The 24,410-nt window shown below is 43.2% G+C and overlaps 1 protein-coding gene across 1 annotated transcript in view; it reads right to left on the bottom strand.

Moving 5' to 3' along the window:
* LOC121688173 (piezo-type mechanosensitive ion channel component 2) overlaps positions 1-24,410 on the bottom strand; it is a 121,588-nt gene that overhangs the window by 17,366 nt on the left and 79,812 nt on the right. The window contains exons 9-32 of the mRNA XM_042067603.1: positions 23,677-23,793; positions 23,260-23,295; positions 22,745-22,874; positions 22,102-22,274; positions 19,618-19,848; positions 19,027-19,147; positions 17,716-17,915; positions 17,187-17,335; positions 16,601-16,774; positions 15,318-15,550; positions 12,019-12,179; positions 10,929-11,105; positions 10,408-10,530; positions 9,756-9,956; positions 9,029-9,233; positions 8,226-8,327; positions 7,810-7,975; positions 4,353-4,596; positions 3,950-4,046; positions 3,368-3,533; positions 2,586-2,675; positions 1,722-1,843; positions 1,235-1,303; positions 988-1,088 (exon numbers count right to left, since the gene is read on the bottom strand). Coding sequence (XP_041923537.1) covers positions 988-1,088; positions 1,235-1,303; positions 1,722-1,843; positions 2,586-2,675; positions 3,368-3,533; positions 3,950-4,046; positions 4,353-4,596; positions 7,810-7,975; positions 8,226-8,327; positions 9,029-9,233; positions 9,756-9,956; positions 10,408-10,530; positions 10,929-11,105; positions 12,019-12,179; positions 15,318-15,550; positions 16,601-16,774; positions 17,187-17,335; positions 17,716-17,915; positions 19,027-19,147; positions 19,618-19,848; positions 22,102-22,274; positions 22,745-22,874; positions 23,260-23,295; positions 23,677-23,793 — 3,588 coding nt within the window. The remainder of the gene's footprint in view (positions 1-987; positions 1,089-1,234; positions 1,304-1,721; positions 1,844-2,585; positions 2,676-3,367; positions 3,534-3,949; positions 4,047-4,352; positions 4,597-7,809; positions 7,976-8,225; positions 8,328-9,028; positions 9,234-9,755; positions 9,957-10,407; positions 10,531-10,928; positions 11,106-12,018; positions 12,180-15,317; positions 15,551-16,600; positions 16,775-17,186; positions 17,336-17,715; positions 17,916-19,026; positions 19,148-19,617; positions 19,849-22,101; positions 22,275-22,744; positions 22,875-23,259; positions 23,296-23,676; positions 23,794-24,410) is intronic.

Raw genomic sequence — 24,410 nt, 5'->3', positions numbered from 1 at the left:
AGCAGCATCTAAGTAGGGTTTTCTTTTTAAGTATTGTGCCTTTCCCATACCTGCCATTCAAGTTCAGCCCTTCAGAATCAGAACAATTCAAGTCATAATAAACATTTTAACATCAGACCACCAACAATGCACACAACACAGAGAATGTAAGGTGTGTTTTGATCCAGAGATGTATGGTTAAATGCATGGAGCTAACCCCATTTAAGCAGTACAAAAACTGTACTGGTAAAATGTATGTGCAAAAATGTTAAATGTTTCTGTGGTTTCAATGGACAAAAACACAACCCACAATCCCCTGAGACACACCCATCCCATGACAAAGGGGGATTCCCTGGAAGAGAAAGCTTTCAGACAACACATGCACATCCACAATAATGGCAGCCTAGTACACTGCATTTCCAGAGCATGCGCCGTAGGCCATTTTGGCTCAAAGTAAACCGCAGTTTCACAGAGAGAGACGAGCAATGGGGTTATTACGAAGTGCACTAATAGCTACACTTACAAAGTGAGCTGTGATGGATGGTAAATGCAGTGTGCAATGGTACACATTGGCTGAGAGAGAAAAACACAGCATACAGAGGGAGAGGTGGAGTAGTAATGATCTAGAAGCCTGGTGGAAGTACCTTGGCAGCCCTGATTACATACTGCAGTATAGTTTTGGGTAGCCTAATGATAGACTTTGGTAAAGCCAGCAAAGCAGAGGCAAATTTTCGGATTGCTCTCTACAAGGAAGGACAAAGTGGGTGGGAGTTAGTAGGTTTTAAAATGGCCACCAGGGCGTCACACAGAGAGAGTAGTCGTCCGCACAGGATGTTAGCAAGTTAGTGTTCTAGCAAAGAAAAGAACATCGTTAGCCTCACACAAAAACAAAACAAAACAAATGTTGCAGACAGCATTTCAGTGTCATAAGAGTAAATATGATTGTGATTGAAGTGTAGAGGAAACAGGGTGAGTAGAATGTTAATAGGGGTAGAAAACTGGACTCACCTGAAATGCAGACTTCTTCGGAGGCTCCTCTTTTTTCTCCTCTTCCTCCTCCTCCTCCTCACTGTCTGTCTCAAACAGGTAGTAGCTTCCACTTCTCACCACTGGCAAAGAAGACAAAGTCTCTCTCTATACCATACTTTCCTTTGAACTAAACTTATAACAAAAGACTGATTTTTTTCTCTGTAGTGAAGAAATGTCTAGATGAATAAGGTGATGAAGTACATGAAAAAGGTGCTGAAAAACCTACTGGATGCATGGTCTACCCAAGGCCTCCACCACTGTTTCCTTTTGCCTTTTGATTTTTCCTTTGTTTCTCCTGTTGCAAATTAACAAGACCGATTAACAAGTTAGATATGAACATGTAAGCATGTTTCATTAGCAATAATAATGCACATTTGTCTTTAAGATGTTGTGAGTTTCTGTTGGGGGCAGCTGTGTGTTAAAACCGTTTGGTGGCATTTACAGCTGCTATATGTCTTAAAAGTTCACAGATTTACACTTTAATGTGTTGTAGGTTTTAAGAGTCGGACAAAACCCACAGGCTACATTTGCCAAAGGCCATTTTATTTTAGTATAAAGTGTTGTGCAGTGCGTGTGTCCATACGCTTGGTCAGCTGCTCTGCTGATGGAGTGAGTCACTGGCAGCAGAGTCAAACTCAGCTTATGGGCTTATTGATATTATTGAATGACCAAACAGTCCTCTGACTGTGTGCAGCTGCAGCGTTTGGCCCTACCTTCGTCCTTCTCCTCTTCCTCCCTGACCCCGCCCTGACCCTCTCCTGAGTCCTGGGCCAGGCTCAGCATCCTCTCCTTCCCCCTCTTGAACTTCTGCTGCCGGCTCTTGATGCGGTCCATCCTGATTGGTCATAAAACAGGAAGTGAGAGTCAGAGGGGAGAAAGGGCACCCTGTGGACTGACAATCGGTCCTCTGTGCGTTTGTGTTGCTCTGTTTCATTGCTCTGCTCTGTCTGGGGGAGTCATGAGGCTGCTAAGCCTTCCTTTTGACACAATTACGATAATTACACAGGGCGCATGTAATGTATATGTGTGTGTGTGTGTGTATGTGTGTGAGTGAATGAATGTGTGTGTGCATGTGTGTATGTGTTCATGTGCATTTGTGTGGGTGGGTATGTGTGTTTGTGAAAGTGTGTGAAAGTGTGTGAGTGTGTTTATCTTCATGTCGAGACATGAGCAAAGGAGCTCAGACAGCCAGCAGCAGGTAGAGAGAAAGAGAGAGAGAGTGAAAGAGAGAGGGAGAGAGAGAGAGTGCTGAATGATCCTCTTTGTGTCTGAGGCAGCAGATGGGGTCTAAACGCACAACACCAAGTCCAACATTGACCTGTCAGCTGAGCTCTGCTCACTGCATTGCACAGACATACTATAGACACAGTCATGCATACTACCCAAGATTAGCTCCCAAACAAACACACACCTCTATGTTACACCTACCAGTGTGTGACTAGTGTCTTATACTCACAACATTAATAAGATAAAATAAATTAAATTTAAATGTCCAATTTACCTTCTATATTCTTAGTCGTTGTTTATTTATTAGGTAGGGTATATTTGATTAGAACAAAATCTGAAAACACGCGTACTGTCTTTTCAGCAGGTCCATGGACTTCTTCTCCTCCTCAATCCTGGCTTTGACCGCCTTCACGATGGTGGCCTGGAACAACTCGGCTCCCCTGTAGGAGACGAGCACCTCTCCCAATTAAAACATTTGAACACAACACAAGAGCTGTCGGAGGAACATGTAGGTCACTATAGAGGAATATTAAGGCCATATTATGCCTCTTGGCAGCCAATCACACTTGAAAAAAGCTATTAAGCAACATGATCAAACATGCCTGGGCGTAGAATAGACTAACACAGGGGTCTAGTTATGGGCATACTTTAGTCTCCCCAATTCGAGTTAGCATGAGTTAGACTGAACTCATTTCACATTATAAAAAGATTAGTTCATTGAAAAGCAAATCACTTAACATCTATATTACTTCAAATAACCTAAGTGATGGATGAATGGCTGAAAATGTATACCGGTAATGACATCTGTATACCATTCTGAATGATTATACAATGATTACAACATTGTGCAAGACTGGACAACAACACTCAACACTGCATTAACAGATGAAGTCTCTTGTGTCTTGAAACTAGCAATTTTATGGCACCATTTTTTTGCACCCTATGTGTGTGAATACACTTTAAACAAAATAAGTAAAACTAATGTTTGCACAAAGAACCTATTGCTGGTTTTATGTGCTTTATTTATGTTTATAAGGTGTTCCTGGCATCTCTCTCTATACTGTATATTTAGGAGACCAAAGAGCCAATGGTGGCAAATTTGAAATATCGAAGGCCCCTGCCAACGAGTTACCTGGAGGCCAGCACTTGTGAGGAGCGAATGTCAGCTACTACGTGCAGGAAGTAGTAGCTCATGAAGACTCGTCGCTGTAGCAACAGGAAGGCAAAGCAAATGCTGTCCCAAATGATGCCAGCTTCATCGCTAGGCAACTCACACTGCTTGGTAGCCTGCTGCTCCGCTAACAGGAGGGAAGCAGAAAATAATTTAATTTATTTATGAGGTTTATGAGGTTACCACTCAGTGCAACAAAAATATTTTTAAATGTTTGGAGTATTTGTATATCTAAAAAAAACAAAAACAAAAAAACAGACAGGCATAAAATAAAATAATGCTTTATTGTTTTTTATTTTGTCTAAATACCATGCCAGCTAATTTCACCGAATGGTTCGTTCCAACTGGTTCTACAATTTTACACATTAGTAAGAACAGATGGTACAAAAACACAAACAGAAAACACTGTGGAGATGATCTGATCACAGATGTGGGCATTCCTCCACTGCCAAATAAAGAAAAAAAGTGAAATAAAAGACTAAAAAAACACCAAACCCAATAAAACCAACTGAAATGTGAAGATAGTGAGGTTTCAGTACTTACGTCGGGAATAGCCTTTTATAGTGCACGCCAAACTGAACAACTGGATCAGCCAACAGTGGTTGGCAACCAAGGACTTTATATACCCGCAGGCCGCTATCTAAATACAGAGAACAATCCAGAAAGAAACACAAACGCAAGCTGATTCAACTTTGAAATGGTCAACATGGGCAGTGCTATCTCTGGGTAAGGTTTGGACATTTTCAGACTATCAAAGAGATGTAAAAACAGGAAGCTTGTGTTCCAAGTTTGCAAACAACAATTTAACATTTGGCGTAGCAGAACAGCCCAGTGGGGAAACAGATGACATTTTATTTCTTAGAGACTTATCCAGTATGTAAAGTGGACTTCAGAACAGAATGGCTATGATTTGTGATTCATCACACTAGCCACTAGAGTGACTCACCGAGAGGATATTCTTCATAGTGATCACAAACACATTGTAGGCGATCAGGAAGTCCCAGTAGTGCATGATGCTTTTGATTGGCTTGAGCAGCAGGTCTCCGCCGAAGAGCAGGAAGTAGAAACAGGCCACCAAGTAGCCCATGCAGAAGATGCTGATACGCGTGGTTCCCGTGATGAAGATGATCGTGAGCACGAACCAGAACAGGTAGCTGAACATGATCACCTTCAACATGTCCAAGTAAGACCTGGGAATTCAGAAGTCAGGTAAGTCTTGTGTTAAGCTTCTACAGTTTAGTATTTTTTGTAAGTTTTTGTTTATAGCTTTTAAATGATTTTATAAATTTAGTCTCAGTTTGGTTTCTGATTTCATTTTAATTTTGGTTCATTTTACAAGTACATTATGGGTTTTATTTTCATTTCATTTTGATAAATTGACTAGTTTTAGCTTAGCTTTCATTTCATTTTTCAGTCAAAAGGTACGATAAAAGAATACATTGCAATATACTATACTGCCGTGCAAAGGCAAAAGGCCGTAACTTCAATTTTATCAAAAATGAGTTTTTGTCATTTTTGGAACAATGGGCATCAATTTTATCATGTGGACAAATATCTTGAGTCAATTTTGTTGTTTTCTTATCAAAATAAGATGCTGTTTTTGCCGTAACTTCAAAAAGCAGAGGGTAAGCCAAGGGTAAGCCAAGGCATAGCCCGTAACATCAGTTGTGGTTCTTTAGCTTTGTTTCGCGGCTCTATAGAACGCTGGAATTAAGTTACAGTGCACCGTAATTTCAGCGCAGCAAACCATATTAACATCGGTGGTGGGTAAAACAAAGGCAGAGTGTCTTATGCCTATGTATTGTATGTAGGCCTAATTGAAGCACTTCAACCACACTTCAATAAAGTGAAAAGAAAATGTTGCAGTGGTTGTTTTACTATCTAGCATTAACTACTTCAGATTTTGTGAAATTCAGCTAGGATGTAGCCTAGTTAGCTAGTTAACTGTTCCTGATCCACAAATAGCCTACATGATAGATGTTGTGCCAGGCAACTGTAAGACACCATAAATGTCTCAAAGCCTGGATACTATTAACTAGTAGCCTACTACACGTCTTCTCGTGCCATACAGGGTGGCTAGCTGCCTGCCAATCTGCAAGTCCACTCACTGGCAGAAAACAAAGCGAGTGGGTTGGGGACGCCTCACGATACACCTCCCCGTCCCTCCCCGGCGAGGAGAACATGTCGCACACAAACTAACCCAGCAGATAGAACTTAGATCGCAGCTTACCTTTAAAAAAATCCATGGAAACAACATCCACTGAGAAGACAAATCCATTGTTTAAATCCATCACAAGTTTTCAGCAAGCCCATTCGCAATATAATTATGTGCAGGCTAGCTAGCCTAAAATCTATCAAAGTGCAACGTTGTTCGGATGTTGTCATTCAATTTTAAGTGTCGCTATGAGTAAGCTATTAGCTAAAGCTAGACAGTGTTGGTTGCAAAATATTTGACTCCCATACGAACAAAACTACACAGCATGTCCTTAAGTCGATGTCCCTTTAATTTGTCAAGAAAGAAATCCAATCAATGTGTGACTCCTCCGCCGCCCGCACGACACAGACAGTAAATTATTATGTGTCCATGAGTAGCAAAATTCCTGTAATTGCATACGTTTCCAATGGCATTGGCTTGGATCATGTTGTGGCTGTTTTTTGGTTTTCTGGCTCTTAAAGTGTTATTTTACTTAAATTAAGTACAATGATAAAATTTTAAAATGTTCCAGTGTAGCCTTCTCATTATTTTGTATTTTGTAATATTCTGTTGATGGAGGCCTAATATTAAGCCTTACTAGACAAAACTCACTAAATGTTATCTTAAGGCTATCATTGTTATCATATAAATGTTTCTATAGAGTGATAAAAGTCCAAATGGTCAATAAATTAGAAGTTAAGGTATTTTGCCTTTGTATGACCCATTATTGTTTTGCAGATAATGCAAAGGCAGAATACAGTAACTTCCAAATAAGGGTCAAAGGTCAAGTTTGAGCTGATTTTTTTTTTTTCATGTAGATACATGTATTCATTATGACAATTACTTGGCAAATTTTCAGTGTCCTACCTATCATACAATTGGCTGGACAACAAAAAAACTTTAAAGTAATTTTTCTCAGTTTCACACTCTGGCGAGTTAAGGTCTTTTGCCTTTGTAGGGCAGTATACTATACTATAATATAATATAATATAATATAATATAATATAATATAATATAATTTAGGCCAGTGTCTCTCAAAAAGTCAAACAGAACAGGACAAAATATGTATATATAGCAACCACAGTGCAAAAATAATGAAAAAACAAAAACATATCTGATTTTAACAGCAATTTCATTTCATTTTAGTTCATCTTGCATTATTTAGATCATGTTGCATTCATTTTAGTTCATGTTGCATCCTTGTAGTTTATGGAAATGGGAATGCATTTCCATTTATTTCAGTTATACCCTCTCTGAAAGCCAGCTGCAATAATGTACACAACCTGTCCAGCTGGTGTACAGCACTCTTCCCCAGACTCTAATGCTCGCAGGACACGGCTGAGGGGCCTTCTCGGAGTGATTTAGGGTTCCTCAGTTCACACCATGCTGACCGAGATCTGCATGTACAGCACTTCCTGCTGACCCAAAAAGGCCCTTCGGTTTAATAATCCTCAATTGCTGCCCGCTGCTCAAACTGGCCAATGTCAACAGCATAAGTAAGCAAGCCTCTCTCCACAAAGACGAATTGGAGATTGGCTCTTAATGTGATCTTGTGTCACAGAGTTCACTCAAGGCACTGTCAACGCGTTTGACGCCAGTCAAGTCAGAACAGCTAATTTACTTGACTTGACGGGATATAGAGTTACGAACCATGACAAACAGCTTCCAATACAAAAGAGGCGGTTAGGAGTTGGACGAGGCGATTTGACTTCCTCATGTTATCTGAGATTTTTGGGCTTTGAGGCGAGGAGAGACCCAACAGCCTGAGAAATTCTTTCCTTATGGGTAATAGGACGATTGATCTGATAACCCCATACACATGTCAAAACAGTGGTGTACAAAAGCAGTAAAGGCCATTCAAATGAAATGTCAAGTTTATGGAGTTTTGAGGTTGACCTTTCAGAAACCAAGAAATGAGAAGAGTAAATGGCAGTGTTTTATCTGCATGTTGCGAATCCAATAGCTTTCTCGCACCCAGAGGATCCCTTAGAAACTGGAGTTTCAGTGCCAACCCGGTGGTTAATCAAACCACTGCCTCTTCTCAGTTACATACTGCCTCATGTGTATGAGCTATTGTGTACTCTTCTGAATAGTTGTCTTCCGTCGTATAAATAACTGTTATGCAAACATCTGGATATGTCCTCTGCAAGCCCTGTGCAGGATATGTCTAAAACCTTGTGAATAAGTGGCCCCTGGGGACCAGGTTTACCTGCAGCGGATGAAGTCTGGCACTGGGTTGTGCTGGCTGAACGATGCAGCGTCAAGGTCTCGGCAGATCTCCACATTGTCCCCGGCAACGAGACGCACGGCTGCTTCATTCTCTTCTTCAAAGATGTGTCTCTGGAGCGAGACACCCAACAGCAGCATGAAGTCATCTACAAGAGAAGAGAGAATAGAGGGGAGGAGAAGAGAGGAGAGGAGAGGAGAAGAGAAGAGAGAGGAGAGAAAAGAGGAGAAGAGAAGAGAAGAGAAGAGAAGAGAAGAGAAGAAAAGAGAAGAGAAGAGAAGAGAAGAGAAGAAAGGAGAGGTGAGGAGAAGAGAAGAGGCTTTATTATTTCTGCCCTAACATATTCGGAGCTCATTGAGCTAACTCGAGCTAACCTCCACCGCTGCACAGCTACTCACAGAGGAGGAAGAGTGGGTTGGGTCTCGTGTGGAAGTCTGGGAAGTACAGCCACTTCACCACATTGGAGTCCATGCTGGATGAGGGAGCTCTCCATGGATAATCTACATCAAGAAAAATATGGGCCTTCATCCATACCCTTGAAATGTAGTGTCTGCTGTACAAATGTACTGTGCTCTTTATCAATTCCTGCCTAAGTTCTAGGTTTAGAGATGTTCTGTACACTGAGCAGAGCAGTGGATGGCCTCATTCCAGTTGTAAGCATCATGGGTACCTAAGTAGGAGTAGGACCCCATATCCACAGGAGGTTGTGAAGAACACTAAGGCAGGGATCTCACTGATCAGTGGCAAGCGGCAGATCTCCTTTGGTTTGCTATGGTTCCGCTGTGGAACGCTTGGCTCCACCAGTGCTGCGCTAGCGATATAGGAGCTGAGTGTTGAACTTGGTTCAACTTTCAAAGCGTAATGCAAGGCTTATCAATGTCAGTTTGAGGTATCCTAGGAACATTTCAGGCATTCTGACCAATCAACGCAGTGAAATTCTTCATAGGGGCGGGACATTCCTTTCCGTTGAACAGAATTGAGTGCTTAACATCACTAAGCAACGAGATAGAACTTTGCTTAAAGTTATCAAATCATTACGATCTGAACATTGCATTAAACGTTGCTGTTGTCACTTCATTATTTTCACTGTGATCCCCACCTAATGCTCCCAATGACTGTATGGATGGACAGCATGTCTATCTACATAGATAGCCATTGAAAGCGCTCCCTTCTCTCTGTGAGTCCTGTGGTGGAGACCAACCTGAGCAGGCGGAGGGGGGGATCCCGATGCACACCAGGTACTGGAAGGTGAGCATGCAGGCCAGGAAGCAGCAATACTTGGGCCAGATCTGAGCGATGGCCTTCCGCCGGCGCTGGTACATCACGGTGATCAGGCCAAACGCGTGCAGCATGGCGTAGAAGTCCATACGCTGGCCAATGACATTCACCGCCAGCAAGAAACATGTCTGAGTGAGGGAGAGAGAAAGAGCGAGATGAGGGAGAGAGAAAGAGCGAGAAGAGGGGGAGAGAGAGAGAGAAAGAAAGAGACACTTACATTTATTGTTCATTGTCTCATCCTTTGTATCAGTGCTTATTTTATCTATCATTTAAGCATTAGGCCCCAAGAGGCCAGAGGTTACAGTGATAACAGGCACTGATTTTGTGGATTTTGGATATGAATTTGGAAGAGAGGGCGATGGAGATTTGGAAAGAGAGAATGGATATGGGAGTGATTTGTGTTGACAGTTAATGATATCTAATTTTGCTCAGCCCTTTCAAACACTTACTAAACTTCCCAATATGTGTTAGCCTTATTTGACCTCTCCTCAGTTTAAAAACACCTCGCACTGGAGAGTGCTAGTTGATTCTTACACTGACAGCCACTTCAACACACTTCTCGCTACACCTTTATGATTCATATGGGAAACAATGTGGCTATGCACGCACACATGACAATGTCATTTGAGGGTGGATGTTGATGGGAGTACCTCCAGGCCAAACTTGTAGAAGAAGTAGTTGATGAAATACTTGGCACAGTTGAGGATGCCGTCGTCCAGGTGTTGGCGCGTGATGTCATGGAAGATGGTCCTGGTGACGGGGGCCGTGAGGTTGTTGCGCATGCGGTAGAAGTCCTGGTGCCGGTAGATGGTCACCTCGAACGCCAGCAGGGCCAGCATCATCAGGTTGTTCTGAAGAGGGAAAAAGAAGGAAAGAAAGAAAGAAAGAAAGAAAGAAAGAAAGAAAGATAGTGAAATAAATAAAGGAAAAGAATCTAAGAGATCTATGTGAGACAGATGCTGAGGTCACTGCTCATATAGCTGTATATAATATCCAACTATGGGAGTAGCGATGCCAAGTCTCTATGAGAGACTGTCAAATGCTTATCTAAGTGTTGAAATTGCATAGAACAATCCCATTCCTGGGTTGGTTGAATGGGTTTATGCATTCTTTGCTTGATGTGAGAGGTGTGTGTGTGTGTGTGTGTGTGTGTGTGTCAGTGAGCTTGTGTGAGTGTGTGAGTGTGTGCGTCTGTGAGCTTGTGTTAGTGTGTATGTGTGTGTGTGTGCGCGTGCACCCGTGTGTGAGCTGGTGTGAGTGTGTGTGCGCGTGTGTGTGAGCGTGTGTGTGTGCATGCCTCACCCTCAGATTCTCCAGCAGAGGAGAGAACTTCTTGAGGCCGACCCAGTTGGCGGGGTCGATGGGGGCGCTGTAGAGCAGTGAGCGGGCCATGTCCGCCCTTTCAGCCTCCGTGTAGTTCTGAGGCTGCACAGGACACACAGGAAGTGGAGGAGGACAGGTCAACACAAGGTCATGAACGGAGGCAGGAAACCAAATAGAGGAAAACAAGAGGGGTAAGGAACAAAATGAAGAAGTTAAGGGGGAAGAGGTTAAAAAAGATTTGGGGAAGAAATGGAGGACACTGTTTAGAGAGTGGCGAGAAAGAGAGAGAAAGATGGCAAAAGAGATATGTAAAAAAAGATGAAATGATGAAAGGATGAAATTGTTCAGCTCGTGGTGAGAAAGAGAAAGAAATACAGAAAGTAAAAGACAGATAAGCTATGACTGGATCCAAAGAACACAAGTGCACATTCCACAGACTGAGGGGCCTAACAGGAAGTTGCTGAGTCGGTGCGTGGCGGTGCGCGGTGCGGCCCCCTCACCATGCTGCAGTTCTTGGCATAGGTGGCGGGCTGGATGGAGTTCAGCTGGTACAGCATCTTGCAGACGATGATGACGCAGGTCCACACTGTGCAAACGCTGGACGCCAGCGGCCGGAACTGACTGTACGGGAGAGCAAAGGCCCAGCTCACCAGGAACACGTAGTTAAAGAGGGACACCTGGGCAACACACGATAAACCAAACACATCATCATCAGTCATCATAATAATTATCAGTTTTCAATTCATTCATTCAAAGCACTGAAGCTTGAATGTTCATTATTATTGTTTAGTCACAAGATAAAAGTTTTAGCTAAATTAATAAATGTAAATGTAAATCTTCATCATCATTATTGCCATCATCATTATCATCATCAACATCATCGTATTATTATTATTATTATTATGGTTATTATGATTATTGCATGTTTATGTCTAGCATGTAAGAATGCTTTGGAAACTTACTGGAACAGCATACTGGTCTAACAGGCTCCCACAGAGACAGCGAGAGCTGGGCTGGGTGTTTTTTCTTGCCTGATATCTATCTGCTATTCTTTACCTGATATCCACCGATGGTTTGGCCAGCCACCAATCAATATTTATTCAAGCCATGGAAAAGGATTAGGAGTCATAACACCTAAGCTCCATTGGGTGGAGTGTATCATCAGACTGGCATATCCAATGCAAAATATTTAGGAATATTCTTGATTTCTTTAAAATGTTGACCAGAGGTCCTCCTGAATGCTTTACTATAAATGGTCATCTGGTTTGTCAGAACATGCAACAACCAAGATTATGTCTCCATGTTTTCTTGTTGAATGACCAGCTCAGTGATATTAGATTCTACCTTATCTCATTTAAAGTTTGCTAATATTGTTGATCCCTTAGGATATTTTTTGAGAGGAACAGAGCATCCAAGTCATTTCACTGCATACTGTATTTTACCTTGTAGCTCTATGCATATGACAACACTGACACTTGCCAGCTGATATTTCCTACATTAGATCGAGACCAGACCCAACTCTTCTACGACCCAGTTAACCCTAAAGACTCCACTTCCCATGATGCACTTCCCCTGGTGGCCTGGGCTCACCTCTTTGACGGAGACCCAGATGATGTAGGAGGAGACGATCTTGATGATGTGTAGCTCCAGCAGCCACCAGATGAGCAGCTGCAGCTGCTGCATGTACTGCAGGAACTTGAGGAAGAGCACCGTCAGACGCTCCACCACCAGGCTCCACTTATTACGCAGGTCTGAGCAGCACAGAAAACAAAACACATGCTCACGTTCAGTCATTCAAATTCATTCATCCATTTGTGTGTAGTTTAGCTTTTTATAAAGAAAATACAGATAAAGAAAATTTATTTAGTTATTTAATTCACCTTTATTAAAAAAAATACAGTGCAGGGGTGATTATACATTTTCAACAAAAATGCTTTCTGGATAGAACCTTAGTGGAACTGGAACTCATGACCCATCTTGCGTATGACCTATGAGCCGGGGGGGGGGGGGTGTTAGCGTTGTGGCTAAAGAGCTGGGCTAGCACAGTAGCCAGAAAAGTTGTATGTTCAGTGCTCTGGGGAGTAAGTGACATATAATTGACATATGTAAGTTGCTTTGTATAAAAGCGTCAGCTAAATGGATAAGTAGTGTAAGTAGCAGTAGAGAGCAGAGAATGATCAGAGTAGCAGAGGATGATCTAGGCCGTGCGGGCCCTTCCCATGCCCTGTGGGTATGATAGATTGCATGGCACTGGGCTTTTCCCAGAGACATGTTTTGACTGAGTGCTACTAATTAATATGGCTCTTCCTCAATATCCTCCTTAAAAGAGACTGCTGCTTCTGTAGCCCAGAGACATACATGAAGACATTATGTCAGACGGGGATAGTCACCCCTTGTATAAACAGAGTTGAGATGTTTTGTCTGTCTCACTTACATACCTGAATATGCCACTCACAGTCATGCAAGATTTATCTTCATGGCATGTGAAACATGTCAACAAATTCCCTATTCATATGACCAATTACACTGTATATGGCGATCCTTACAAGTAAATTCAGAATGCTACTTTTAGCAATCCTAAATCATTGTCCTGAGAGGAAAAAGCTTCTGTATATTGTGGTAGATTCCAATGCTTAGTTCAATACAAACTGCATAAATAACAAAGGACAGTATGCTTACAAAGGCCTTGAACAGACTAACAGTTAGTGTGTCAGGGCATACAAGGGCATGGACTACCCAAATGCAAGGATCTACCAGAGAAAAATGACTGCTCAGAATATGATCCTCAGGACTTAATACCTCAGTAACCCCTGCGAGATCTCTTATAGGCCCAGCTGGGATAAAGCAAAACACTTAAGAGACAGTTGTGCAGATTACGGGATAAGGGACAAGGAGAGGAATGCCTCAAAAACAATGACCAGCGCTAACAACAAGCCCGGAGGAATAAATCACTCTGATGCTCCCTGACACTTTGTTGAGTCTCTGTTCGATCTGATTTATGAAATCTCGCATTTATGAGAAATTCTAGACGGATTTTTTTTTTGTTGCCTGAACATGCTCTTCTTGCACAGTAAGGTAGAGTACACTATGTGTCAGTTCTTTCTTCCATCAGGCCAAAACACCAGCAGTTCCCCAGCCAATGATGGCTGCTCTGCTGTTAACCCGGAGCAGCCTGGGATCGCTGGAGGATGAAGAATATTTACTGAATATTCTAGAAAAATATGTGGGCTTAATAGCTGCACTGAGGGTCGAAATGCGTCAGAGTGAGTCGATGTCCAACAGGGCACTGTGAATTATAACAGTATGGCACAATGTGAGACACTTTTGGGGAAACTGACGAATAATACGGCACTTTTGTGCCATTTATGAGTGAGTCACACCAGATCTATCCATAATATTGAAAGATCATATTGACCACAAATCTACTGGCCACAGTACTGAACAGAGCACTATGAAGCGTTTAAGTACCAAAAAATTCCACCCCTAATTCACCATTTTTCTTTTTTTTAATCACACTGGAAAGGCTTCAGCACTCCGTGGTGGCATTCCAAACCAGCTGTTGGCTTTGAAAGCACTCACAGTCAATTAAACGGAATGAGAGAGTGGGGGCCGAGTGACTGGCTGAACAGAAGAGAGAATGACGGTGAGAGAGAAGAGCGGGACCAGTAGAGCGGGAGGCACTCATACTCCGCACGGCCTGGAAATGCCATGTTTGTTCGCCAAACATGTCTAGACACTTTTTTATTTCCAGCTGTTTGCCCGTCCTTCCTTGCCTCGTCCTGTCCACCCAGCCAGAGAAAGCAGTATGTCTCGGGGCCTGTTGTTACTCTGTGCGGAGCACTGCATGTGGACTTGAGAGCCCCATCTGTGCCGTATTGCTGCACAGCATATTAGCTTCTCAGCAGGCTCTCTCGGAATGGTTCCAATGCATTTCCATTGAAGCTCCAGTTAAGCAGCGTAATTGTATTAGAACGGAGCAAAGGGAAAAGCTTCTCAGTTTACGCTGGTAGCAATCCTATTTCAAACTCCTTCCAGCTACAGGCATTTTAAAGAGTGTAGGAAAGCTTCCTTGTCCTAGCCTAGAAATCTAGACCCACCCTAGCGCTCTCCGTTGGCTTGTGAGCTCGAAAAATTAAACTTCTATCAGGCCAATCAAATCGTGTATAGAGTTGTTAGGCGGGTTTAACATAATGATTGATGGCAGAGTTGCAACGGTTTGGCTTGAATTCCCTGCTACTTGAAAACAAATAAGATAATGTTGCTGTTGGCGAACAGTGTGACACGAGTTAAGCTTTTATTAAGTTGGCAAAAGTTTGAACTAGCCAACCAGCTCCACTGGTGGGAAACCATGGGACTCATAGCGCTGTCCTATTGCGTGCAAAGGAAATTTGAAAGACAACCGATTATCCCGCCCCTCGGACTGAGCACTGCGAACGGTGAGTGCCCAGACCCTACATTTTAATGTGGGTCTGGCTCGTCAGGCTATCCTTGTCCTACAGTAAAAAAAGAAATCTATCTTTGCTCAAATTAACCATTGTTTTTTTTACTGTCGCTACGCCTTACAAACCAATAGCAACACATGTCAGAACAAGGTTACAAGCTAAAAGGTCCACTATAGTCTTTATGTGTAATGTGCTAAAACATGCTATGGAATCTTGCGTGAATGAGTGAATTATGTATGTTTATACTTTAAAATTCAGTATATGAATTTAACAGACAAGTGTGTTGCCCTTGGGTGTATTGCTGTGTGTTGAATGCTAGGATGAACAGGTGGCTGAAATTGAGAGTGTAATTTTCCAGGACACGGACAACACAAGTGCTGATTAAAAACTGTTTGTCTTTTTCTGCACTGGTCAGTGGCGCTGGACGACACATTAACGGCACTCTACCTGATCCTATGTCAGTGGCAGGCTCTGTGTGGCAGGAAAACCCGTCCACTTTGCTCGGCAAACACGGCACTTCATCATCTCTCCTCTTCATGACCTCCTCCTCTTCCTCCTCCTCATCCTCTTCCTCCTCCTCTAAGTTGACCTTTTCCCCAGCTTCCTCGTCCTTAGTGGTGGAGTTCAGCGTGGGTTTGATCATGGAGATATCGGCCAGGCTGCCGTCCAGATGGACCAGCCTACAAGAACAAGAAGATGTTTGCAGTCTATGATCTTCAGGCTCTAAACATTATGTATACTGTATGTCAGAAGCTATAATCTGGCATAAAAAATCCCTTTTGTGTGTAACTCAACATCCCTCTAAGTAATGATTAAGTTATACTTATGGTAATGATAATACTTTTATAAGGTGAAGAATAAGTATCATATTGAGAGGAGGCCATTGTTACATTTTAAAAATGTGCTTTACTTCTAATTGGAGAGGTACTACTAAGAACTGTGGGGAACATACTATATGTCTGTGGAGGTCTATGGAGAGTCAGAGCTGAAAGAATGGCTGAAATACTTCCATTGTGGATGATGAGGACTGCTACATTTAGCAAATCAAATAAGTTTTGATTTTAGATCGGTCACATTATGTAACCACAAAATCCTTTCTGGCCACATAGAAAACTGCTGATCGTGGACAAGTTTACTTTCTGGAAATGACGTTCAATAAGCCATATTGCAGAATAAGACCAATCTCTTTAAGTGTAGCATGGTGAAATATGCAGGTGAAATATGCCCAAGAGGCCAGTATATCACTGTCCTTTAGCAAGTCCTGGCATCACAAAAGCAAATGTTTGCTTAAGGTCAAATAATGGGCAAGCCATCCATTTGGAGGAGTACATGCTGGCTTGAACCCATGATTATGATTGAAGGCAATTGACAAATTGAAAAGTCAAAGCAAGTGTACAGTATATGCAATGTACACTAACTTGTCCAAATCCTAAAACACTCCAACATTGAAAAACCTGTATAGCAGGGAATATTCACTACCTTTAAGCATTTTAAAGCAAATGAACTGCTTTGTTTGTACTGGCAATCATGAACAGGACTGAATGAACTAGTTTGTAATTTCCTGATCTTGGGTGTTATGTATCTTTCTTCATTCATATGGGAAAGTGAAGAAGAGGGAGACAGCCATGAGAGCTTGGGAGAGGGACTGTATGGCAAGCCATACAAAAGCTCCATCCCGCGCCGCGGTCAGTGTGCTGGTCAGTGTGCTGGTCAGTGTGCTGCTGTGGTACCTGGTGATGGGGCTCTTCTGCTTATCGGCCACAGACTTGATGTCGGTGAGCTGGAGGAAGTGCTCGTGGAAGTAGTGCAGGTGCAGGATGCACACCAGCAGGAAGGACGTAGGGAGGAAGATCCGCGTGAAGAGCGCCGGCACTGAGAACTTCTCCAGGCCCAGATCCTCCAGTCTACACACACACACACACACACACACACACACACACCACACACACACATACACACACACACACACACACACACGCACACACACACACATACACACACACACACACACACACACACACACACACACACACACACACACACACACACACACACACACACACACACATTCATACACACAAGCCAGAACATATGTTTAAAACAACAAAACAGGCCACAATCTACCACTAGCAGAAGTAGTATGTACAGGTTTTTGAGATGTGAGATGAGATCAAAGAATTTATAGATTTCTATTATAGATCACACACAAACACACACACACACACACACACACACACACACACACACACACACACACACACACACACACACACACACACACACACACACACACACATACCAAGATCATGTACTCACTCTTTAGTGCTCATGCCTGTCATGTTTGACCATACGTGTATGGAGGAGTCAAACTGGAAGGTGTAGACCAGAATCAGCACCAGCATGGTGTAGACCACCACTGACATCCAGAAGTACTTCAGTATCCTCCTCCAGTGCTCATAGTGAACCTGAACACCAGAGCATGACATTAAGGCTGCTTTGGATTTGGTCAAGGATCTGTATACTACAACTGCAGTATGATTATTTTTTTTATTTTTTTGCCACCATTGTAAAGTGTGCTATATTATATAACATCATATCATATCATATCATATCATATAATAACATATCATATCATATCATACTGTATCACCATATTACATAATTTTACATCATATTATATTGTATCGTATAGTACCGTATTGTATTGTATCGTATCGTATCGTATCGTATCATATCGTATCGTATTGTGTATTATATTACATTACATTACATTACATTTAACCAAATGACACATTCATTAGACCTACGCATTAGTATAATGAGTTTGACTGTTTCACTCCAGTACCTGATAGAGGGCCACACAGAAGAGGAACATCATCATATAGATGATCTTGTACATGACGATGCGTCCCTCGAAGCTAACGAAGAAGAACATGCCCGCACAGATGTAGATCCAGTACTTGTTGAACATGGCCATGACCGTGCTGCCCAACACGTTTATCATCTCCCGCTGGCCTCCAGCCTCGTCCTCCTCATCCTTCTTCTCTATAGGGAAACACACATGCACACACACACACATACACACACAATGACAGATGGTTTGTTGCTTGTGAAGGTATAACATGCACTTTGTTGTGCAAAATAGACATGTCATGATACAAATAATGCGCATTTGAGGAGCAGAGTAAAGAACAGTGAGAACAGATTTCACAGTATTCCTTCTCTGTGGGCAAAACTGAAGCCTTCAATAAAGGCAAGAAATGAGAAGAAACAGTCGAATATCAGCATCTGTTAGCCTGGCGAGCCAGACCCACATTAAAATGTAGGGTCTGGGCACTCACCGTTCGCAGTGCTCAGTCTGAGGGGTGGGATAATCAGTTGTCTTTCAAATTCCCTCTGCACGCAATAGGACGCAATAGGATATTTGTTTTCAAGTAGCAGGGAATTCAAGCCAAACCGTTGCAACTCTGCCATCAATCATTATGTTAAGCCCACCAAACGACTCTATACACGATTTCAATGGACTGATTAAGTTTCGATTTCTGGAGCTCACAAGCAAACGGAGAGTTGCTAGACTAGCCCTGGCAGCTGCCGCTAGGGGCGCGTCTAGATTTCGAGGCTAAGCATCTGTTGCAACTCTGCAGTTTGTTTTTGCAGCAGGCCCCTCATTTCCACACAGATTAGTTGCAGTATGAACGGGTGTGTCTGACTAAAGAAACAGGCATATTTACAGACTTCAAACACACACGGCAGATCAAAGGACGTCAAGCAGGGACGTCAACATGAGGCTTTGGCAATTCAAAAACACCAGGACATGATCACTCACATTGAAATAGTGCATACTGAGCTGAATTGTTAACACTTTGTATCCAAATACACAAGAGGCTAGTCTAAGGGATTTGTACTGTATACGATAAATGATATTCATTTGAGACGAGTATTGACAATGGACATGATCTGATCAATACACTTAGTGAATGCAACAGGCAGGACGTCAATATCAAACCTTGATACCCACCCTGCTGGAGTTCTCATGACATGTTTGTTTTTGTTTGCTTGTTGATGTTTGATGTTGCGTGTGTGTGTGTGTGTGTGTGTGTGTGTGTGTGTGTGTGTGTGTGTGTGTGTGTGTGTGTGTGCATGCATGTTCTCTCACCTCTCTTCTGGTCCTCTACTTTGATGTCTGACAGCGTTGTCTCCGTCTCCTCCCGCTGCCTGTCTTTGCGCTCTGTTAGCGCCTGTCGCAGCAGCAGCCAGAAACTCAGGAGACACAGCATCTGTGTGCAGACCCACAGAAGCACAGTGAGGGTATGAGATAATGGTGCTGCTGATCCAGTGAAGTTCACTACGCATGGCTCACATCACTCCTCAATATTCACCAGCACGGATGACATTTTAAGACCTCTCTCTAGACTCTCTGGGGCCTTGCGTTTTCCCAAATCTATCAAAATAGGCCAACCACGTAAGCAATGGTCGATCAATTAAGACATCTGGTATGTGGCCTGAAATGCTATTCACATGCCATGAAAAACCAGAACATTGTGTTTTAGTAAAAAAAAATATTTAGTTGTAATCTCCACACACAAAAAGAAAGCTTGACATAAAACAGAATATGTAAGAACATGACCTACTGTATATCTTAGAACAATACCATTGCTACTCTACAATATGGAGCAAACAGGACTGATGAGTGTTAAGGAGTGTTATGGAGGGACTAATCTAACCCCTCTGTGGTGGTCAGTCGTACCTTGGAGCCCAATTCCCTGAAAGGCACCTCCTTCTTCAGGAACAGCCCTGGCACAGGGCCCAACTCCTCAAAGCTCCAGATGTACTGCAGGACGATGAGCAGGTTTCCGTAGAACACCATGAAGGGCGAGGTGATCATGGCGTATTTGCGCCGGTCACGCACCATCCACAGCGTGCACGACCAGATGAGGAAGACGAAGGTCAGCCAGCTCACATAGGTGATGCTCCACGCCTGGGCACGATACACAGCAGGACATATACATTTCGGTCATTTAGCGTTGATCATTGAGTTAGGGTGAGTGGTTGACATATATCACTGGCCTTTAGTCTAACTGAAAATGGAAATGAAGAGACTTTCTGCATTACTAGAGACTTTATGATTCCTAACTTACTAGACAAGACAGATGGCCCCTGTGTCCTATTTCTAACTATTTGATTTAGATTCCTGACTTCCAACATCTTTTATTTAAGTTGGACCATATCTTTTATTTAAATTGGACTATATCTTATATTTAAATTGGATCAACTAAGCCAACCAGTGCTCCCCCCCCCCCCAAGCAAACACTGTGAAAGTGGATTTATGCATTTTTGTATGCATTTTTATCTATTATATACAAGAACACACAATGCAATGTAATATGCAATGCATAATTGATTACGGGTTAGCACCACTGGAGCCAGTGCCAAACTCTACAGTGGACTTGCAAGAGAAGAACCTGGCTGTATGTCTCACTCCAGACATTCCTTCTCCCGTTTCTCAACTTTCCTCCTTTCCTGCTGAATTTCAGGGTGCACCAGCACGCCTGCTGCCATATGTTTCATACCAGTGACTTATTTCCCGTCACTGAAAAACCTGTGCTACTCCATTTCATGGGCTTGGCTGCCTGACGTAGTCGGCCAGGAAACATTCTGACCCGTATAAATCGGAGCTGTCAGAGCAGCATGGTGGGCCAGTCTAGAGGGTCCACTGAGTGAGAGCCGCTAGAAATTAATTATACTCCACCCAGCATATACAATATACAATGTTTGCAATGCAGCTATATAACTGTACAGAGTATAGCAGGGGCTATACCTCTTCTGTGTCAGAAATGTCCAGAGATCATACAGCTGTAGGACTGTTGCGTGCCACTGTATAGTAATATCTCTGCTGTGTGTGCAGTACAAGCCAAAATAGAAAACCTCAAGGGGAGGTACTTTTCCCAGGCATCATTCAACAGGGCCTCAAGACCTGCCTTATGCCAGCTTAGACTTATCCCCTTGCCCAACCAAACTCCCACAGACAGGCTGGCTGGTGTGGTGGTGGCAGGGGCGAGGGGCTTAGCGAGTCGACGGGCGGCTACCCTATCGGCAGCGCGCAGCACATGGCATGCATTACCCTATTAGGCGTGTGGTAGCCGGCTAATGCTCTGTCACCGCTAATGACTAAACGAGCTGCCAGAGCTGAAGAGGGGTGCTGTGGCGTAAAGTGCGCCACCGGTGGGGGGGGGGGGGGGGGAGATGGCCATGACACCAGAGGCTCTGCACGGGATACTGTTACTGTGGGCTAAAGTCTGTTCAAACCTCAGGAGAACTTTCACACGAACAGACAATTCAGTGATATCAAGTAACCAGGCCTGTCAAATTTGTCTCTAAATGTCTGTCTGTGTGGCTAGGCTACGTGTCTGAGCTTATCTATGCCAAAGACTCACTCTGTGATCATGTTATGCTATCATTAAAGTTGTTCTATATTGTCATAAGACTTTACATAACACTTGATTTTTTCAGAAAAGTGTCCAAGTTGGTTAGAGCTAGAGCCAGTTTTTTTATCATCCACCATATTGTGCGACTACGCTTTGTGTCCTCCCCTCTTGTGGCCCTCCATAGTCCTTGTATTGTTTAGGCATTGTGTCTATAGTGTGTACTGTATATGTGCTGATGGGGTAGTGTGTGTGCTAGTATGTGCTGTTGTGTAGTGTGTGTGCTAGTGTGTGCTGATGTGCTAGTGTGTGTGCTAGTGTGTGCTGTTGTGCTAGTGTGTGTGCTAGTGTGTGTGCTAGTGTGTGCTGTTGTGCTAGTGTGTGTGCTAGTGTGTGTGCTAGTGTGTGCTGTTGTGCTAGTGTGTGCTGATGTGCTAGTGTGTGCTGTTGTGCTAGTGTGTGCTGATGTGCTAGTGTGTGTGCTAGTGTGTGCTGATGTGCTAGTGTGTGTGCTAGTGTGTGCTGTTGTGCTAGTGTGTGCTGATGTGCTAGTGTGTGCTGTTGTGCTAGTGTGTGCTGATGTGCTAGTGTGTGTGCTAGTGTGTGCTGGTGTGCTAGTGTGTGTGCTAGTGTGTGCTGTTGTGCTAGTGTGTGTGCTAGTGTGTGCTGTTGTGCTAGTGTGTGTGCTAGTGTGTGCTGGTGTGCTAGTGTGTGTGCTAGTGTGTGCTGGTGTGCTAGTGTGTGTGCTAGTGTGTGTGCTAGTGTGTGCTGGTGTGCTAGTGTGTGTGCTAGTGTGTCTGCTCTCTCACCATCATGGCGATGAGGGCGCAGATGTAGCTCTGCTTCATGATGAAAGCGAAAGCCTTGACAGCTGAGTTCACCCTCATCTGGCCCCGCTGGTGGTCATCCTTGTCCTCCCCAGCCTCTGAGGAGTCGCTTCTCAGCGGCCGCTCGATCTCGTACACACTGGTGTCCATACACTCTGGAAAAGGAGAAGCAGGTCAGAATGGGTGGAGGAGAGTGGGTGAGTATGTGTGTGCATGTGTGTGTGTGTGTGTGTGTGTGTGTGTGTGTGTGTATGTGTGTCTGTGTGTCTGTATCTGTGTGTGTGCGTGTGTGTAAGAGAGAGAAAGAGTATGTATGTGTGTGTGTGTGTGTGTGTGTGTGTGTGTGTATGTGTGTGTGTGTGTGTGTGTGTGTGTGTGTGTGTGTGTGTAAGAGAGAGAAAGAGTATGTATGTGTGTGTGTGTGTGTGTGTGTGTGTGTGTGTGTGTGTGTGTGTGTGTGTGTGTGTGAGTGAGTGAAGGAGGATATGAATCACCTAATACCACTACGGCACTTTTGGAATGAACACCCTCATCTCTTTCCAATCCCCCAAAACTGCAAAAACAACAACCCAGAATGCCAAGTCATCAGAGAGAGTTTAGAGAACCGAGGCAGTGGGCAACTCACCTGGTTCTGATCCAGACTGACCCGTTGCGTACTCAGGCATGGAATACAGATCCAGACTTGTGGGTCCCTTCTCATGGGGAGCACCAGAACCCAAGGTCACCGGAAGTCCGTTGGAGGTCACAATCAACACCTGTGGTGGGTGCCAGGTGAAAGACCCACATTCAGAGACCGTTCAAGGGTAGATTTGTGAGAACACCATAAAATGTTTCTACCGTAAGCACAGTTTAATGATATTATACTACATGTTATGTAAAAGTCCTTCAATATTTTGGGCTGTAATTTGTATGGCATGCAACGCGCCATGCAATGCATTAATACTGTTCTAAACGAATGCTAATTTAATTACTAGACAAAATAATGTTGTTAATTTACCAGTGCAGATTTCAAATTAGTGACCTTTATGTGTCAAGTATGTGCTTCTTTCCAGCTATTACGTAAAATAACTCTTGAAATCTTGAAATCATTGGGCTTGACAACCTGTACACACTTTAAGTAAAAGGGATTCATTTACAAACCTCTGGAGTGCTATAGCCATCCTGCGTGGAGATGAGCTGAAACATAAGGTCATACATGAAGTCATAAATACAGAGACACACAACACACTTATTACACTCATATATCACCCTGACACTTTACTCACATACACACACACAGTGAAGGAGTAAAGCAAACAGTTCACACAGTCTTAACGCATTGTGGAAACTGAGACATGATGGAATTCATCTGAAAGACTTTTCCACACTAAAGACAATACAGCTAGCTAAGCCTAATATGAACTGTTTCATTAACATACCATTTTCAGCTATTGATAACACACATATTTGTGTACTTAGAAATATCATACTGTATACTATTATAGTATAGTATAGTAAAGTATAGCAAAGTATACTATAGAATGTATATATGCATGTGCATAAGGTATGTTTGTGTACATTTCTCTCATCTGTTTTGTAGTGTGTCATCCTCCACAGCTCTCTCTTCTTTTCTGCCGTGTTGAAATCGTCATTACTCTTCAGCTCCTTCTCCTCTTCCTCTTCCTCAGCCCCCTCCTCTTCCTCAGCTCCCTTCTCCTCCTCCTCCTCCTCCTCCTCCTCCTCCTCCTTCCGGTCTTCCTGCAGTGCCACAGCCCTCATCACATGTCAATTAACACACAATAACCCCAGAGCAGCTGCCCCACCACCCGTGTGTGTAAGGCCAGGGCCATGGCACATTGGGCCTCACAACGCTGGCATAAACGTCAGGGAGAGCGATGTTATTGCTGGGAGCTTCTATTCATGGGAATTGAGTTCCATGCAATTAACTGACAAATGATCAAGCCAGAGTTTAAGAGGGCTATAAAGACTGAGTTATATATAGAGAAGCTGTTTTTTCAGGTGATTTTTTTAGAGCTTTCATCATCAGATGCACAGAGATGAGACTAGATAGTATGCCACATGTCTGACAACAATAAAAAGATTCCAAATGAAATTAAACTCAATAGAAGAACACACTAAGGCTCAATTTCAAAATCATCTGCAGTGTTACAACAGTGCACAGACACACACTGTTGGTATACTGTGATCTCCCACAGGGAAGCTAATGCACGGCTATTTATGTTGTGACACTTCACCCAACTATTTGACAATGGAGTAAGAGGGCCGTTAGCAGTTAGCGGAGACACTCTGGC

This window comes from Alosa sapidissima, chromosome 17 (genome assembly GCF_018492685.1).
Source record: "Alosa sapidissima isolate fAloSap1 chromosome 17, fAloSap1.pri, whole genome shotgun sequence".
Taxonomy (NCBI): Eukaryota; Metazoa; Chordata; class Actinopteri; order Clupeiformes; family Clupeidae; genus Alosa; species Alosa sapidissima.
The sequence above is the reverse complement of the archived record's forward strand: the minus strand, read 5'-3'. Positions and strand labels throughout refer to the sequence as shown.